Genomic DNA, 18404 nt, shown 5'->3' on the forward strand with positions numbered 1-18404 from the left:
TTTGCAGGAGAGGATGTCTTCCTTAATTGACCCTCCCCATAAACGTAATGGACATATACCAGGAGCTGTACCAGGCCCGCCACGTCTGTTGACTCATCCAACTGCAACACATATAATTCACTGGCTTGTTTGCGAAGCAGTAATTGTTTCAAACCATCTCCTGCCGTGTCACTGATGCGTCGTGAAACAGTGTTGTTTGATGAAGTCATTGTCTGTATAGTTTTTGGGCCTTTTTCCCCAGCATTGTACTAGCCTTCAACACTCTACTAAGGAAAATGAATGTAGTCTATCACAGTGCCATCTGGTTTGTCACCAAAGCCTCATATACAACCCACCACTGCGATCTGTATGCTTTCGTTGGCTGGCCCTTACTACATATTCGTCGCCAAACCCACTGGCTCCAGGTCATCTATAAGTCTTTGCTCGATAAAGCCCCGTCTTATCTCTGCTCACTGGTCACCATAGCAACACCCACCCATAGCACACGCTCCAGGAGGTATATTTCACTGGTCATCCCCAAAGCCAACACTTGCTTTGGCCGCCTTTCCTTCCAGTTCTCTGCTGCCAATGACTGGAACTAATTGCAAAAATCACTGAAGCTGGAGTCTTATATCTCCCTCTCTAACTTTAAGCATCAGCTGTCCGAGCATCTTACCGATCACTGTACCTGTACACAGCCAATCTGTAAATAACACACCCTACTACCTCATCCCCATATTGTTATTTATCCTCTTGCTCTTTTGCATCCCAGTATCTCTACTTGAACATCATCATCTGCACATCTACCACTCCAGTTTTAATGCTAAATTGTAATTATTTATCCTCTATGGCCTATTTATTGCCTTACTTCCCTACTCTTCTACATTTGCACACAATGTACATAGATTTTTCTATTGTGTTATTGACTGTATGTTCGTTTATCCCATGTGTAATTCTGTGTTGTTGTTTCTGTCACACTGCTTTGCTTTATCTTGGCCAGGTCGCAGTTGTAAATGAGAACTTGTTCTCAACTGGCCTACCTGGTTAAATAAAGGTAAAAAACATTTTTAAGCCATATCGGGGGCTTATTTTTCAAAATTTAATGTTACGTTTCTAAATGTCTGCGCAAGAGTGAAAGTTTCCTGCGAGAGAGTAACGGTTGGGTGGCATGTCTTGTGGGTATGCAGGCCATGGAAGAACTGGGACATTTTCAGCTTTCAGGAATTATGAACAGATCCTTGCTACATGGGGCTGTGCATTATCATGCTGAAACATGAGGTGAAAGTAGTGGATGAATGACATGACAATGGGCCTCAGCATCTCGTCACGGTATTTCTGTGCATTAAAATTGACATTGATAAAATGTCATTGTTTTCGTTGTCCGTAGCTTATGCCTGCTCATACCAATGCCATTTGCATGCTCCCTCAAAACTTGACACATCTGTGGAATTGTGTTGTGTGACAAATCTGCACATTTTAGAGTGGCCTTTTATTGTCCCCAGCTCAAGGTGCAACTGTGAAATGAGCATGCAGTTTAATCAGCTTCTTGATATGCCACACCTGTCACATGGATGGAATATCTTGACAAAGGAGAAATGGTCACTAACAAGGATTTAAACAAATTTCTGCCCCCCAATTTTTTGGTTTGTGTGTGGAACATTTCTGGGATCTTTTATTTCAGCTTATGAAACATAGGACCAACACTTTACATGTTGCATTCATATCTTTGTTCAGTGTAGATTCATCATCATGTGATCATGTGAATGACAATGAGGTCTCAAGGAAGTCTCTCTGTGGTTATGTTTGAACAACTTATGGAAGATCAGTGATTCAACATACCAAACGGGACAGGCTAACTTGTCTTATCAATGTAAAAGATTGCTGACTGGGTGTGGTATGATTAGAGGCATGAAGGAAATGTAGTCATTCATGTTTGACTGGAGTCTTTACTTGAGATTGTGATCTTAGTTAGAGGTTAGGTGCTGTGGGTGTGGAGGACCGAGGACCGAGGAAGACCACAATGACAGAATAGACTCAGGTTAATATTAACAATATTAACAATAATAACAGGTTATTAACACTCTGATATAAACAAAGGGCCTATTCACTTTCCCAGGGTATCTGACTATTGGGGAGTATAGGAGTCTGTGTTTGAATCCCCTCTTGTCCAGATACCCACTTAACGTGGGTTAATTCAATTGCAGATGTCCATGTAACCTGTGGGTTCTCAGAGGATTGTGTCCTGCCCTGCAGCTTCCTGCCTGGCAGTGAGGAAGTCATCCACTGGATGAAACTAGAAGACAAGGACGTGACCGTCCACTCCTACTACTACAGTACAGATCAGTTCAAAGAGCAGAGCCAGCGTTACAGAGGGAGAACAACCCTGTTCAATGACCAGATCCCCAAAGGAAACGCTTCACTACTGCTGAGAGGGATCACACTCCAGGACCAGGGCAGATACAAGTGTTACACCAGCACTATTAAAGGCAACATGGAGTCCTTCATTAACATAGCAGTGGAAGGTACAGAATGTCTATCTGTCTGTCTATGATGATCACTTCATGCTGCTCCATGTGTAATGTCTACTTTGTTGCAGCTCCAGTCCGCTTGGTGGACATACAGTTATCAGATGACATCATCACATGCAGTTCTACAGGTATCTACGCTGAGCCTAAACTCACCTGGTCCACTGACCCCCCCTCTGACCTTTCATTTGACCCTGGAACCATACAGAACTCCACCAGCATCAAGGTGGATGACCAGGGCCTCTATGACATCACCAGCACAAAACAGTTTAGCAGAAACCTAACCAACATCTGTACCGTGACCTCTGGGACAGTAGAAAGGACAGCAACCCTGAAACAGCAAGGTAATCAATCAATCAATTCATAAATCAATGAGTAAATTCATCAATATATTTATCTGGCTGCAAACTGTACAAAAACAACACAACATTGTGAGACAGAATGCAAAGATTAGGCTAAAAAGGCACTTTCTCGTGACATAATTTTAGATCCGGTCCAAGGTTCTCTAAGCAGTGAGGTGTCCATCCCCTGCAGTGTCTCTCAGTCTGACCTCCTGACCTTTGACCTCACCTGGACGTTCAACCAGATAGTCACCATCCTTACCTCCACCTCCACCAACGGTACAGCTCAGATGTATGTTGTTGACAAGTGGAAGGAGCAGGTTCAGAATTTGTCTGACTCTGGCAGCCTTCAGCTCCACAAGTTAACCATGGTCCACCAGGGGACCTACAGCTGTGAACTCTCTACTGCCAGAGACACACACCTGATCCTCACCTACCTGCAGATCACACCTGATAAACTATCTGATGGTACAAAGTTTACTCTTACTGATTCCCCTCACTGTAAGTCACAGGATCACATTCAACAATAAAACTGATACTCTGTATTTTCTCCTTCAGTTTCAGATGGACTGAGTCCAGGTTCAATCACTGGTATAATAATAGCAGCAGTGATTATAGCAGCAGTGATATGTTACCTGCTGAGAGGTAAGTTATGATGATGATGATGACATCATAATCTGTTGAACCATTTAACACAACCACCTCCTGATAAACAGAGAGGAGGGTTACATTGGTGGCTTTTGATGAACAGCTTTCAGCTTCTGATATTTTGAAGTCTCCCAACTCAAGGTTTTCTGGCCAAATACAAAAGTAACATGGGCATCTGAAGAGGGAGAGTCACTCTCTGCTACAGGTAGACATCCATGGAATTTTCATGTCCTTATGGTTAAATGCATTTACTCATACTAGCTGTTTGTGTGTCTGAATCCTGCTAACTCACCCTAAACTCACCTATCCCCCTCCAGCAAATACAAATGGTCCAAATGAAAACAGTCAGAGTGGAAAACCACTTCAGAATGAAGAAGAAAGAAAGGAAGACATAGAAAGACAACAAGAATAAGGTAAAGGAGAAGAGGGTTCATCCACAGCAGACATAGTTATGCCTTCAATCAACATGTAGAAAACTTTCCATAAAAACCACAAAACATTAGCAACGTTCAAAGACTACAACTGCACCTCCTTCAACCGCAGGGCTCTCCAGGACACCTACAGCACCCGATATCAGAGTAAGGCCAAGAAGATCCGCAAGGGTGTCATCAAAGCTCGGACTGAGAGATTGAAAAACAGCTTCTATCTCAAGGCAATCAGACTGTTAAATAGCATTCAATAGCTGGCTTCCACTCGGTTGAGGGTGCTGCCCTATATACACAGACTTGGAATCACTGGCCACTTTAATTATGGAACAGTAATCAATTTAATAATGTTTAAATAATGTTTACATGCTGCTTTCATCTCATAAGTATATACTGTATTATATTCTACTGTATTTCAGCCAATGCCACTCCGATATTGCTCAATATAATATTTCAATATTTCTTAAAACCTATTTGGGCTAATCGTCCCGCTAGCGGGAACATTTCTGGTGAAACTGGAGGGAGCGCAATTCAAATAAATGATCATAAAAATGATGGATATTAAACATTTATGTACATACAATTGTCTTCTATTGGTTGAAAGTTTAAGTTCTTGTTAATCTCACTGCACTTGCCGATTTACAGTAGCCATTGCAGCGATAGCATGCCATGCGATTGTTTGAGGACGGCGCCCAACATCAAAATATTTTTCCACCGGCACAGGTTTGAGCGTCATCAATTTGAGCAATCCACTCGTTCAACAGCAGAGAAAGGAATTCAAAAATCTACCGCTAAACTTTGTTAAAACAAGTCAAAATACATTTCTATTGACTCCTCAGATACCCTAAAATGTAATCAAACTCTAATATTTCATATGGAAAGAAGTATGTCCAATAGGAAAACGATATTAGCAGGTGCGTCTCCTCTTCATCGCATGCCCATACACGAAATTCCAAGACTGTGTCCCTGTAGTAAAACTCATTATTCTTACTCGTTTTGGAAGAAACAAGCCTGAAACCTTGAACATTGAGTGCTGACACCCAGTGGAAGCCATAGGCATTGCATACTGGGAGCTAGATTTAAGCATTTCCCTATACTTGCCATTGTAAGAGAATGGGCTCTAAAAAAAAACAATTCTGGTTGGTTTTTCTTTGGATTTTCTCCTACCATATCGATTGTGTTATAGTCTCCTACATTATTTTAACATTTCTACAAACTTCAAAGTGTTTTCTTTCCAATGGTACCAATTTTATGCATATCCTGGCTTCAGGGCCTGAGCAACAGGCAGTCTACTTTGGGGACGTCAATCAGGCGGAAATTGAGAAAAAATAACCCTAGCCTGAATACGTTTTTGATTCCATTCTTTTACTTTAAATGTGTGTGTACTGTTGTGAATTGTTAGATACTACTGCACTGTTGGAGCTAGGAACACAAGCATTTCGCTACACCCGAATTTACATCTGCTAAATATGTGTATGTGACCAATAACATTTGATTTGATTTGAACAGCATTCAAAGAATGTTATTTAAAAACATATACATTCCGTTCTCAGCATCAACAAAACTCTGTATATCCTCTATCTTGTTAAGTGGCCACTCCTGATCTTAATTAGTGTTTGTTTCTTTTGAAATAGGGTCTGTTTGAATAGACTAAAATGAACAGCTTTGTATGAGTTTAAAAACAAACATGGCAAGATAGCTCCATCCTGGTGGCTCAGTGGACAAATTCCATAGATAGAGACCAGAAGTGTTACGATCTACTAGGTGTGGTGGATGGAATCAGGCGCAGAGAGCAGGGTTCAGTCGTTTCTTCAGATTTATTCCCCAGCGCAACAAAAACAGTCACGCCAACACACAGGGCGTAAATAAGTTGCTAGTCCAAAACAACAACAGGACTAAACAGTCCGGAGAATAAATACAAGAATAAATCACACCATCAAAACACAGAGTAACAAAAACAAGCCCGCACAAATACCCAGCGGGCCTAGTGCCCCTAAATACCCTACAAACAAACCCTAATACAAAACAGGTGTACCCAATTAACCAATAACCCAAAACAAACGGAAAGGGAATCGATGGCAGCTAATAGGCCGGCGACGACGACCGCCGAGCACCGCCCGAACAGGAAGAGGCACCATCCTCGGCGAGGTTCGTGACAGTACCCCCCCCCCTGACGCGCGGCTCCCGCAGCGCGCCGAACCCGGCCTCGAGGACGACCCGGAGGACGAGGCGCAGGGCGATCCGGGTGGAGGCGATGGAAATCCCTCAAGAGGGAAGGATCTAAAATGTCCCTCCCCGGTACCCAGCACCTCTCCTCCGGACCGTACCCCTCCCAGTCCACGAGGTACTGCAGGCCCCTCACCCGGCGTCTCGAGTCCAGAATAGCTCGTACTGTGTACGCCGGGGACCCCTCGATGTCCAGAGGGGGTGGAGGGACCTCCGGTACCTCACCATCTTGTAGGGGACCAGCTACCACCGGCCTGAGGAGAGACACATGAAACGAGGGGTTAATACGATAATAAGAGGGAAGTTGCAATCTATAACACACCTCGTTTATCCTCCTCAGGACTTTAAATGGCCCCACACACTGCGGCCCCAGCTTCCGGCAGGGCAGGCGGAGGGGCAGGTTTCGGGTCGAGAGCCAGACCCTGTCCCCTGGTGCGAACACCGGGGCCTCACTGCGGTGGCGGTCAGCGTCTCTCTTCTGCCGTTCACTGGCCTGCCTGAGAGAATCCTGGACTGCCCGCCAGGTCTCTCTAGAGCGCTGTACCCACTCCTCCACCGCAGGAGCCTCGGTCTGACTCTGATGCCACGGAGCCAGGACCGGCTGGTAGCCCAGTACACATTCGAATGGCGACATATTCGTGGACGAATGTCGAAGAGAATTCTGGGCTAACTATGCCCACGGGACGTACCTCGCCCATTCTCCTGGCCGGTACTGGCAATACGACCTCAGAAACCTGCCCACTTCCTGGTTTACTCTCTCCACCTGCCCATTACTTTCAGGGTGATAACCAGAGGTAAGGCTGACCGAGATCCCCAGACGCTCCATAAACGCCTTCCAAACCCGAGATGTGAACTGGGGACCCCGATCGGAGACGATATCCTCTGGAACCCCATAGTGCCGGAAGACGTGGGTAAATAGAGCCTCTGCAGTCTGTAGGGCCGTAGGGAGACCAGGCAATGGGAGGAGACGGCAGGACTTAGAGAACCGATCCACAACGACCAGAACGGTAGTGTTCCCCTGAGATGGGGGAAGATCAGTAAGGAAATCTACCGAGAGATGGGACCATGGCCGTTGTGGAACCGGGAGGGGCTGTAACTTCCCTCTAGGAAGGTGCCTAGGAGCCTTACTCTGGGCGCATACCGAACAGGAAGAGACATAGAGCCTCACATCCCTAGCTAAGGTGGGCCACCAGTATTTCCCTCTAAGACCCCGCACTGTCCTATCGATCCCCGGATGACCCGCAGACGGTAGTGTGTGAGCCCACCGAATCAACTTATCACGGACACCAAGCGGTACGTAACTTCTACCAGTCGGACACTGTGCAGGCGCAGGTTCAACCCTCAACGCCCGCTCGATGTCCGCGTCCACCTCCCATACCACTGGGGCCACCAGCCGAGAAGCTGGAAGGATGGGAGTGGGTTCGATAGACCGGTCCTCGGTGTCATAGAGACGGGACAGTGCGTCGGCCTTAGTGTTGAGGGAACCTGGTCTGTAAGAGATCGTAAATCTAAAACGTGTAAAGAACATGGCCCACCTAGCCTGGCGCGGATTCAGTCTCCTCGCTGCTCGAATATACTCCAGATTACGGTGATCAGTCCAGATGAGAAAAGGGTGTTTAGCCCCCTCTAGCCAGTGTCTCCACACCTTCAGGGCCTTTACCATAGCTAGTAACTCCCAGTCCCCCACATCATAGTTCCGCTCTGCCGGACCCAGCTTCTTAGAAAAGAAAGCGCAGGGACGGAGCTTCGGTGGCGTACCCGAGCGCTGAGACAGCACGGCTCCAACCCCAGCCTCGGACGCATCCACCTCCACTATGAATGCTAACGAAGGGTCCGGATGCGCCAACACGGGAGCCCCAGTGAACAGTGCCTTCAACTGGTTGAAGGTTCCATCAGCCTCTGCTGACCACCGCAAATGCACCGGCCCTCCCTTCAGCAGTGAGGTAATGGGCGCCGCTACTTGGCCAAAACCCCGGATAAACCTCCGGTAGTAATTGGCAAACCCTAAAAACCGCTGCACCTCCTTTACCGTGGTCGGAGTCGGCCAATTACGCACGGCGTTAACGCGGTCACACTCCATCATCATCCCCGAGCTGGAAATGCGATAACCCAAGAAGGAAACGGCTGGTTTGGAGAACACACATTTCTCAGCCTTGACGTATAGGTCATGCTCCAGCAGTCGCCCAAGAACCTTGCGCACCAGGGAAACATGCGCGGCGCGTGTGGCAGAATAAATCAAGATGTCATCAATATAGACTACCACAACCTGCCCGTGCAAGTCCCTGAGAATCTCATCTACAAAGGATTGAAAGACGGCTGGAGCATTTTTCAACCCATACGGCATGACGAGGTACTCATAGTGGCCTGATGTGGTACTAAACGCTGTTTTCCACTCGTCTCCTCCCCGAATACGCACCAGATTATACGCGCTCCTGAGGTCCAGTTTTGTGAAGAAACGCGCTCCGTGGAATGATTCCACCGCCGTAGCGATGAGAGGTAGCGGATAACTAAAACCCACTGTGATCGAATTGAGACCTCGATAATCAATGCACAGACGCAGACCTCCCTCCTTTTTCCTCACAAAAAAAAAACTTGAGGAGACAGGTGACATGGAGGGCCGAATGTACCCCTGTCTCAGAGCTTCCGTGACATATGTTTCCATAGCCAGCGTCTCCTCCTGTGACAGTGGGTACACATGACTCCGGGGAAGTGCAGCGTTCTCCAGGAGGTTTATCACGCAATCCCACCGTCGATGGGGTGGTAATTTGGTCGCCTTCCTCTTACTAAAAGCGATAGCCAAATCGGCATATTCTGGGGGAATGCGCACGGTGGAAACCTGGTCTGGACTCTCCACCGTCGTGGCACCGATGGAAACTCCTATACACCTCTCTGAACACTCGTCTGACCACCCCTTAAGAGCCCCCTGTTTCCAGGAAATAAGGGGATTGTGAATAGCCAGCCAGGGAACCCCCAACACCACCGGAAACCCAGGTGAATCAATAAGGTAGAAACTGATCCTCTCCCTATGATTCCCCTGCGTTACCATGTCCAGCGGAATCGTGGCCTCCCTGACCAGCCCTGACCCTAGCGGTTGGCTATCTAAGGAGTGCACGGGGACAGGTGGGTCTATCTGCACTAACGGAATACCCAATTTACGGGCGAGTCCACGATCCATAAAACTCACAGCTGCGCCTGAATCGACTAGCGCCTTATGCTGAAGAGAGGGGAAAAATGCAGGGAAAAAAATTAACAAAAACATGTGACCAACAGGGAGCTCTGGGTGAGTTTGGTGCTTACTCACCTGGGGTGGCCGAGGAGCGTTCTGCCGACCATCTCGACTCCCAGAGGGACTCCTCCAACACCGGTCCGAAGTGTGTCCTCTCCGTCCACAATAGGAGCAGGAGGAGCCCCCTCTGATCCCCCTAGATGCAGCTCCTCCCAACTCCATCGGAGTGGGAGTGGGAGAGCTGGAAGGTGGAATTAACAGGACCCCTTCTGAACGCCCGCGGGCAGCTAGCAGGTTGTCCAATCGAATAGACATGTCTATTAGTTCATCCAGGGAGAGAGTTGTGTCCCTGCAAGCCAGCTCCCGGTGGACGTCCTCCTGGAGACTACACCGGTAATGGTCCATCAGGGCCCTGTCATTCCACCCAGCACCAGCAGCTAGGGCCCTGAACTCCAACGCGAAGTCCTGCGCGCTCCTCGTCTCCTGTCTGAGGTGGAACAGTCGCTCACCCGCCGCTTTACCCTCTGGTGGATGATCGAACACTGCTCGGAAACGGCGGGTGAACTCCAGGTAGTTGTCCCGAGCCGAGTCTGGACTGTTCCAGACTGCGTTAGCCCAGTCCAGGGCCCTGCCCGTTAAACAGGAGACGAGGAGGCTCACACTCTCCTCACCCGAGGGAGCCGGACGCACGGTAGCCAGGTAGAGCTCCAGCTGGAGCAAAAATCCCTGGCACCCAGCAGCCGCTCCATCGTACTCCCTCGGGGGGGAGAGACGTAGTGCGCCGGACCCAGAGGACGACGTAGGTGGAGTAGGTGGTGTCGGCAGTGGGGGAGCTGGGGTAGACGTCGGGAGACCACTCCTCTCCCATCGTTCCATCCTCTCCATCATCTGGTCCATCGCGGTACCAATCCGATGGAGGACAGCTGTGTGGTGATGAACGCGCTCCTCCATAGTGGGGAGAGGAGTGGTCGCTGCTCCTGCTGACTCCATTTCAAAGGTGCGGGCTTCTGTTACGATCTACTAGGTGTGGTGGATGGAATCAGGCGCAGAGAGCAGAGTTCAGTCGTTTCTTCAGATTTATTCCCCAGCGCAACAAAAACAGTCACGCCAACACACAGGGCGTAAATAAGTTGCTAGTCCAAAACAACAACAGGACTAAACAGTCCGGAGAATAAATACAAGAATAAATCACACCATCAAAACACAGAGTAACAAAAACAAGCCCGCACAAATACCCAGCGGGCCTAGTGCCCCTAAATACCCTACAAACAAACCCTAATACAAAACAGGTGTACCCAATTAACCAATAACCCAAAACAAAAGGAAAGGGAATCGATGGCAGCTAATAGGCCGGCGACGACGACCGCCGAGCACCGCCCGAACAGGAAGAGGCACCATCCTCGGCGAGGTTCGTGACAAGAAGATCATGTGTTTGAATCACACTGACACCATGCCACAATAAAAAATGTATGTGTTTGCAAATTCATTTCCATTTGTACTTAGAGTTCACACTGACCACAGATACAAGTACATCTCTTCAACAGTGTGTCAGTTATACATATTTAATAAAAGCACACAATTAAATATGTCCACATGTCAGAAACAATCAAGTTAGTCAAAATTGTCTTTAGCAAGCACACACAACCTAGGGAAATTTCAAAGTAAGAACAGTCTAGCTAGCTAACTGAACGTCACACATACTGAACCCAGGCAGAGAGAATATAGCATGGGTATGTGTTAAAAAGTGATGAGCTGTCCATGTGTCCTGTGTTTATGTCCTTTTGAAAAGTGTAACACAGATAAACCATAGAAAACTACAGAAAACATGTCTCCTAGACCAATTCTATGTGTTTTGTGTCCTACATGTCTGGGCCACAATGACAAAACCATCGATTCCATTCTTTGTGATGTACATGATTGTTTTAATGGTGTGATTGATACGAGTGACAGCCATATGGGTTACATTTCCAACCAGACGATTCAACAGTGAACATTTTCACAAAGAGCTGCCTCAAAACTCTTTTTCAGCCAAAAAACTGGAGTTTTTCTCTTTTGTTAATATTTACGAAGATGGTCCGAGATAAAATGCGAGATAAACATTTACTCTGAGCTGCATTTCGAAAGATGGGTTGAAGATGGAAGACTGGTTTGCCCAGCAGAGATCGCCATTGGCCTTTGAAGAATCTTTGTGGTCGAAGTACCCCGTCGTTCTTAGGAGATTGTCTGTTCTTTCCTAGGCCACGTATGTTTACAGTTGCAGCTGATAACTCAACATCAGGATGTCGCACTTCTTCTTTAGTGAAGAATAGTTCAAAGTTCAAACCAAGTTGCCATATTCAGCTCGTGACTAGACTCAGCTCTGACAGGTCTAGTTGAAATTCACCATTCCAGCGTGGTGATCATCACCTCCACGTGATCTGGCTCACGCCGGAGTTTGCTTAGTCTGATGTGAATTGGGTCATAGGGGCTTTTGTACTAGAGAAGAGAAGGGAGTGTTTCATCCCTCTCCAACCAAAGTCTGTGGCCACTGAGTGAGCATAAGTGTCACGCCCTGGTCTTAGTATTTTGTGTTTTCTTTATTAATTTGGTCAGACCAGGGTGTGACATGGGTTTTTTATGTGGTGTGTTTTGTCTTGGGGTTTTTTCGTACGTATCGGGATTGTGGCTTAGTGGGGTTTTCTAGGTAAGTCTATGGCTGTCTGGAGTGGTTCTCAATCAGAGGCAGGTGTTTATCGTTGTCTCTGATTGGGAACCATATTTAGGCAGCCATATTCTTTGAGTGTTTCGTGGGTGATTGTTCCTGTCTCTGTGTTTGTTTGTGCACCAGTCTAGGCTGTTTAGGTTTTCTCACGGTTGTTGTTTTGTATTATGTTCATGTTTGAGGTTTTCCTTTATTAAAGATCATGAACACCAACTATGCCGCATTTTGGTCCGATCCTTGCTACACCTCGTCGGAGGAGATAGAAGAAAACCGTAACAATAAGTTAACTTAAGAAAACAATTATCTTAAATGCTAAAAGTGCTTAAAAATGCTAAAAGTGTTACAACCATCCACGGTCTCCCTTACTTCTGCATTTCGTACTGAGTAAACACATTCTAAATAGGCTTGCGATAACTCCTGATAAAGTTGGGTAGTTGATATTTAGAGCTGAAAAACCAAGTTGATTTTAGTCACAGGAATCAGGAATACTAAAGCCAATGCAATTGCCTGTTTTAACAAATGGTGGGCCTACCACATGGATGGGAATTCATAAAATCCCATTGGGGCCAACATGGTAGGCTACTCCCCAGTAAGCACGAGCTGACGTCTTTTGGAAGTGGGAGTTTTTTTTGGACCGACCTTGATTTCCACTGACATTTCTTTTCGTTCTGGTCCGGACCCACTCTGAACCAATCATAGACGTCTTGATGGTAGATGTTTGGTTCCGATTCGGTGAGGTCCAGATCGGCTTTGCTTTCAACGTCCACGGACATACAATAAAACGAATGTCCCATGTCTTAAATGTAACCAATAAAATACCATTGGCCAATGAAAAGAGGGGATACACATATTTTAGGCCTACACTATGAGGAACAAATTATAGTCCACCAACTTTCCAGTGGCACTCATCTATTCAAATACATTTTTCCCACAATTATATTTAGACATTTTTCAAAATACCTTCTAGCCACTGCCTGCTGTTCATTGACAGCCACAACTCAACAATCAGCTGTTTGATATTTGCCGCGTGGGCTGCTCAATCGACTGTAAACTAGGCCTACACTGTGAGTAGGAAATTATAGTTCACCAACTTTCCAGTGGCTCTCCTCCATTCAAAGAGATTGGACGGGCTGCTCAATCGACTGGAAACTAGGCCTATATGCTCATATTGTGACAAAACACAATCTACAGCATTTAAAATAAATAGCTATTATTTCTCTATGGCTAAATTAGGCTGGTATAGCATTTTCAATGATTTCAGTTATATGTACAGAGACAGGAGTAATTATACAATTTGGCAAATGCAATTCTATTTATCTGCAGCACTTCCAGCACCCCTTCCTGCATCGCTATGATTTATTCCATGTGCTGTTATTATTATTATTCATAATAATAATTCAATCGATTTTGGTCAATAACCCCATCTAAGGTTATTGTGTAGGTAGCCCTACTGTTACAGTACATCTGACATTGATTGATTTATCAAGATGAGATGTCTCAAAGCAGCACAATAAGGCTGTCCCAATGATCAGTTGACCACACATGGCAGTTGCTTTACATTGATTAAAACCAGTGGTATAGTGCTATTTGTTTAGGTATTCTACCACAGCACCGTTTTTATTATTATTATTAAGCCATCATTTCTGAATGAAATTTGTTACCAAAGAAGACGATTGTATAAAATAATTGTAGAATACACTTACAATGCGTCATCCAAATTGCATTATTACCTACGCCTACACATACTGCAAGTATGGAAAATGTTAAAAGGTATTTTAAATATTTTTAAAATACATATTTTACAGGATGTTGAAAAGGCATATTTTATGTTGGTCATTATAGAAGACTGACAAATTAATTCAAGAGCAGAGTTTTCCTGTTGCGTGTAGTGATCTTTGGCCACTTCCACCCTAAGGCTAAGTGTTATACACTGATCATACCAATTTGGGCAGTAAACCCCCATTTTGCCCTCAGGACAGCTTCAATTCATTGGGGCATGGACTCTACAAGGTGTCGACAGCATTCCACAGGGATGCTGGTCCATGTTGACTCCAATGCTTCCCACAGTTGTGTCAAGTTGGCTGGATGTCCTTTGGGCGGTGGACCATTCTTGATGTACACGGGAAACTTTTGAGCATGAAAAACCCAGTAGCGTTGCAGTTCTTTACACAAAGCGGTGCACCTGGCACCTACTACCATAACCTGTTCAAAGACACGTCTTTTGTGTTGCCCATTCACCTTCCGAATGGCACACATACACAATCCATGTCTCAATTGTCTCAAGGCCTAAACAGTCCTTCTTTAGCCTATCTCCTCTCTTTTATCTGCAACGATTGAAGTGGGTTTAATATGGACATCAATAATTGATCAATAAGCCTCAAAAAATAAGCTTTTTCCTATTTTCACCTGGTCAGTCTGTCATGGAAAAAGGTGTCTTTAATGTTTTCTAAACTCAGTGTGTATAAATCATAATGTGATCATGTTAGGGACTATTAGGTCTCAACAAAGTCTCTCTGTGATTTTTTAAACAATTTTATAGGAGGAATCAGTGATTCAACAACAGATTGGACAGGCTAAGCTGGTTTATCAATGTAAATGATTGCTGAATGGGTGTGTGGTATGATTAGAGGCATGAAGGAAGTCTGTCTTTACTTTAGATTGTGATCTTAGTTAGAGGTTAGGTGCTGTGGGTGTGGAGGAACGAGGAACGAGGAAGACCACAATGACAGATCAGACTCAAGTTAATATTAACAATAATAACAATAATAACAGGTTAATAACACTCTGATATAAACAAAGGGCCTATTCACTTTCCCAGGGTATCTGACTATTGGGGAGCGTAGGAGTCTGTGTTTGAATCCTCTCTTGTCCAGATGCTCATTTAACTTCAGTTTGTGTGTTTTTATTCTCTTGCAGAAAACCACGTAACCTGTGTCTTCTCAGAGGATTGTGTCCTGCCCTGCAGCTTCCATCTTGACAGTGAGAATATAATCCACTGGCTGAAAGTAGAAGACAAGGACCTGACCGTCCACTCCTACTACTACAGTACAGATCAGTTCAAAGAGCAGAGCCAGCGTTTCAGAGGGAGAACAACCCTGTTCAATGACCAGATCCCCAAAGGAAACGCTTCACTACTGCTGAGAGGGATCACACTCCAGGACCAGGGCAGATACAAGTGTTACACCAGCACTATTAAAGGCAACATGGAGTCCTTCATTAACATAGCAGTGGAAGGTACAGAATGTCTATCTGTCTGTCTATGATGATCACTTCATGCTGCTCCATGTGTAATGTCTACTTTGTTGCAGCTCCAGTCCGCTTGGTGGACATACAGTTATCAGATGACATCATCACCTGCAGTTCTACAGGTATCTACCCTGAGCCTAAACTCACCTGGTCAACTGACTCTGACCTTTCATTTGACCCTGGAACCATCCAGAACTCCACCAGCATCAAGGTGGATGACCAGGGCCTCTATGACATCACCAGCACAAAACAGTTTAGCAGAGACCTAACCAACACCTGTACCGTGACCTCTGGGACAGTAGAAAGGACAGCAACCCTGAAACAGCAAGGTTATCAATTGATCAAACTATTAATCAAACAATTCATAAATCAATGAATGAATTCATCAATGCATTTTTCTGGCTGCAAACTGTACAAAAACGTGATGTGAGACAGAATGCAAAGATCAAGCTAAAAAGGCTCTTTCTCATGACCTCATCTCAGCTCCTGTCCAGGGTTCTCCAAGCAGTGAGGTGTCCATCCCCTGCAGTGTCTCTCAGTCTGACCTCCTGACCTTTAACCTCACCTGGAGGTTCAACCAGATAGTCACCATCCTCACCTACACCAACAGTACATCTCAGATGTATGTTGATGACCAGTGGAAGGATCAGGTTCAGAGTTTGTCTGACTCTGGCAGCCTTCAGCTCCACAAGTTAACCATGGTCCACCAGGGGACCTACAGCTGTGAACTCTCTACTGCCAGAGACACACACCTGATCCTCACCTACCTGCAGATCACACCTGATAAACTATCTGATGGTACAAAGTTTACTCTTACTGTTTCCCCTCACTGTAAGTCACAGGATCACATTCAACAATAAAACTGATACTCTGTATTTTCTCCTTCAGTTTCAGATGGACTGAGTCCAGGTTCAATCACTGGTATAATAATAGCAGCAGTGATTATAGCAGCAGTGATATGTTACCTGCTGAGAGGTAAGTTATGATGATGATGATGACATCATAATCTGTTGAACCATTTAACACAACCACTTCCTGATGAACAGAGAGGAGGGTTACATTGGTGGCTTTTGATGAACAGCTTTCAGTTTCTGCTACTTTACTGTCTCAAGGTTTTCTGCCCCAATGCAGACGTAACATGGTCATCTGAAGAGGAAGAGTCACTCTCTGCCACAGGTAGACGTCCATGGAATATTCATGTCCTTATGGTTACATGCATTTACCGAAGGGCAGGTAGAATCAAGGTCAGGGCATTTGTATTCATGAACCAGCTCGGCTTTTGTTATGTAGTAAAAGTCTATTTGAACTCACAAGCTCCGGTATTTGTGAAATATGATTGACCGAATATTTCCACGATAAGAACCATAGAAAAACATTTGCAGATTCTCCCTACAACCTAAAAATGTACATTCCCAGAACAGGCAAAATGTTCACTTCCATTCTCAGAACGTTTAGAAACGTTCAGTTTTAACGGTCAGGAAACGTGTGGCATTGTTACCAGAACCAATGGGAAACCAAAAAAAACGTACATTCCCACAACTTCCAAGGAACCAAGTGTGCTAGCTGGGCTAACAGCCATAACCACAATACTGTAGCAGTGCTTCAGAATCAAGACAAGGTTGACCTAGAGGTGAAAATGGGCCTATTCAAAGTGGACATTCAAGTGCTTCTTATGCTAAGCAAGACCTTTTGACTAAAAACTTCCCCTCCTCTGTAGTTACCAGTTAAATAACATGTTTACGGCCCTCCCGGGTGGCGCAGTGGTTAAGGGCACTGTGCTTCTTATAGCAGCAGTGATATGTTACCTCCTGAGAGGTAAGTTATGATGACATCATAATCTGTATAACCATTTAACACAACCACCTCCTGATGAACAGAGAGGAGAGTTACATTGGTGGCTTTTGATGAACAGCTTTCAGTTTCTGCTACTTTACTGTCTCAAGGTTTTCTGCCCCAATGTATACGTAACATGGTCATCTGGCGCTGTACTGCAGCACCAGCTGTGCCATCAGAGTCCCTGGGTTCGCGCCCAGGCTCTGTCGTAACCGGCCGCGACCGGGAGGTCCTGGGGGCAACGCACAGTTGGCCTAGCGTCGTCCGGGTTAGGGAGGGATTGGTCGGTAGGGATCTCCTTGTCTCATCGCGCACCAGCGACTCCTGTGTTGCGGGCCGGGCGCAGTGCGCGCTAGCCAAGGTTGCACTGTGTTTCCTCCGACACATTGGTGCAGCTGGCTTCTGGGTTGGAGGCGCGCTGTGTTAAGAAGCAGTACGGCTGGTTGGGTTGTGTATCGGAGGACGCATGACATTCAGCCTTCGTCTCTCCCGAGCCCGTACGGGAGTTGTAGCGATGAGACAAGATAGTAGCTACTACAACAATTGGATACCACGAAATTGGGGAGAAAAAGGGGTAAAAAATGTTAAAAAATAAAATAAAATGTTACTGTGATTATTTTCTATTGGTCCATTTAGTTATCTGTGCATGTTTGTTTTCCTAATGTTTTGATATTGAGGAGAAACGTACTGCCATAATAGCACTGGATCACTCCTCATTATACTGTGAACATGAAATACATTGACTTTACTAGTCTTATTTTACTTCTACCTCATGTTGCCTGCTCAACCCCAACCTGTTTTCCACCTCTTTACATTTGGATCAGTGAGTAGGCCTAGTCAAAAATGCCTGGTCTCCAAGGCAACACTGCACCAGTCTTTGAAAGCTGTCTGGTGCATTATAGTCTGAATGACATTCCGAGGACATTATAGGGCATGTGTGCGTTCGCCTGTGTGTTCGTGTGTGCGTTCGCCTGTGTGTTCGTGTGTGCGTTCGCCTGTGTGTTCGTGTGTGGCCGGGGCACAGATTATAATTTAAAGAGCAAAATGCCCACTGTGTCTCTGTACACAGTGCTGTAGGGAAGTTGGATATGTCTAAAACTCCCCTTCACTGTCCTGTACCCCACCTGTGAGTCCAGTCTACTACAGCCTCTGCTAAGAGGTCGGGACTTCGATAAGAGGTCAGGTCATTCGTCCCATAAAACACTGGGTTGCTGGTTCAAACTCGGCTCCTGCTGTTCCCACTATGTCACTACA

The 18404-nt window shown here is 45.8% G+C and overlaps 1 protein-coding gene across 1 annotated transcript in view; it reads left to right on the plus strand.

Moving 5' to 3' along the window:
* LOC110489622 (uncharacterized) overlaps window positions 1-18227 on the plus strand; it is a 29299-nt gene extending 11072 nt beyond the window's left edge. Inside the window, exons 2-11 of the mRNA XM_090201538.1 lie at window positions 2184-2501; window positions 2576-2848; window positions 2993-3313; window positions 3404-3490; window positions 3635-3664; window positions 3997-4095; window positions 14988-15305; window positions 15380-15646; window positions 15801-16115; window positions 18220-18227. Of these exons, the coding sequence (XP_090057664.1) occupies window positions 2184-2501; window positions 2576-2848; window positions 2993-3313; window positions 3404-3490; window positions 3635-3664; window positions 3997-4095; window positions 14988-15305; window positions 15380-15646; window positions 15801-16115; window positions 18220-18227 (2036 nt within the window). The remainder of the gene's footprint in view (window positions 1-2183; window positions 2502-2575; window positions 2849-2992; window positions 3314-3403; window positions 3491-3634; window positions 3665-3996; window positions 4096-14987; window positions 15306-15379; window positions 15647-15800; window positions 16116-18219) is intronic.
* The last annotated feature ends 177 nt before the right edge of the window (window positions 18228-18404 follow it).

The sequence above is a fragment of the Oncorhynchus mykiss genome, chromosome 15 (assembly GCF_057628025.1).
Source record: "Oncorhynchus mykiss isolate SJ-2025 chromosome 15, ASM5762802v1, whole genome shotgun sequence".
Lineage (NCBI taxonomy): Eukaryota > Metazoa > Chordata > Actinopteri > Salmoniformes > Salmonidae > Oncorhynchus > Oncorhynchus mykiss.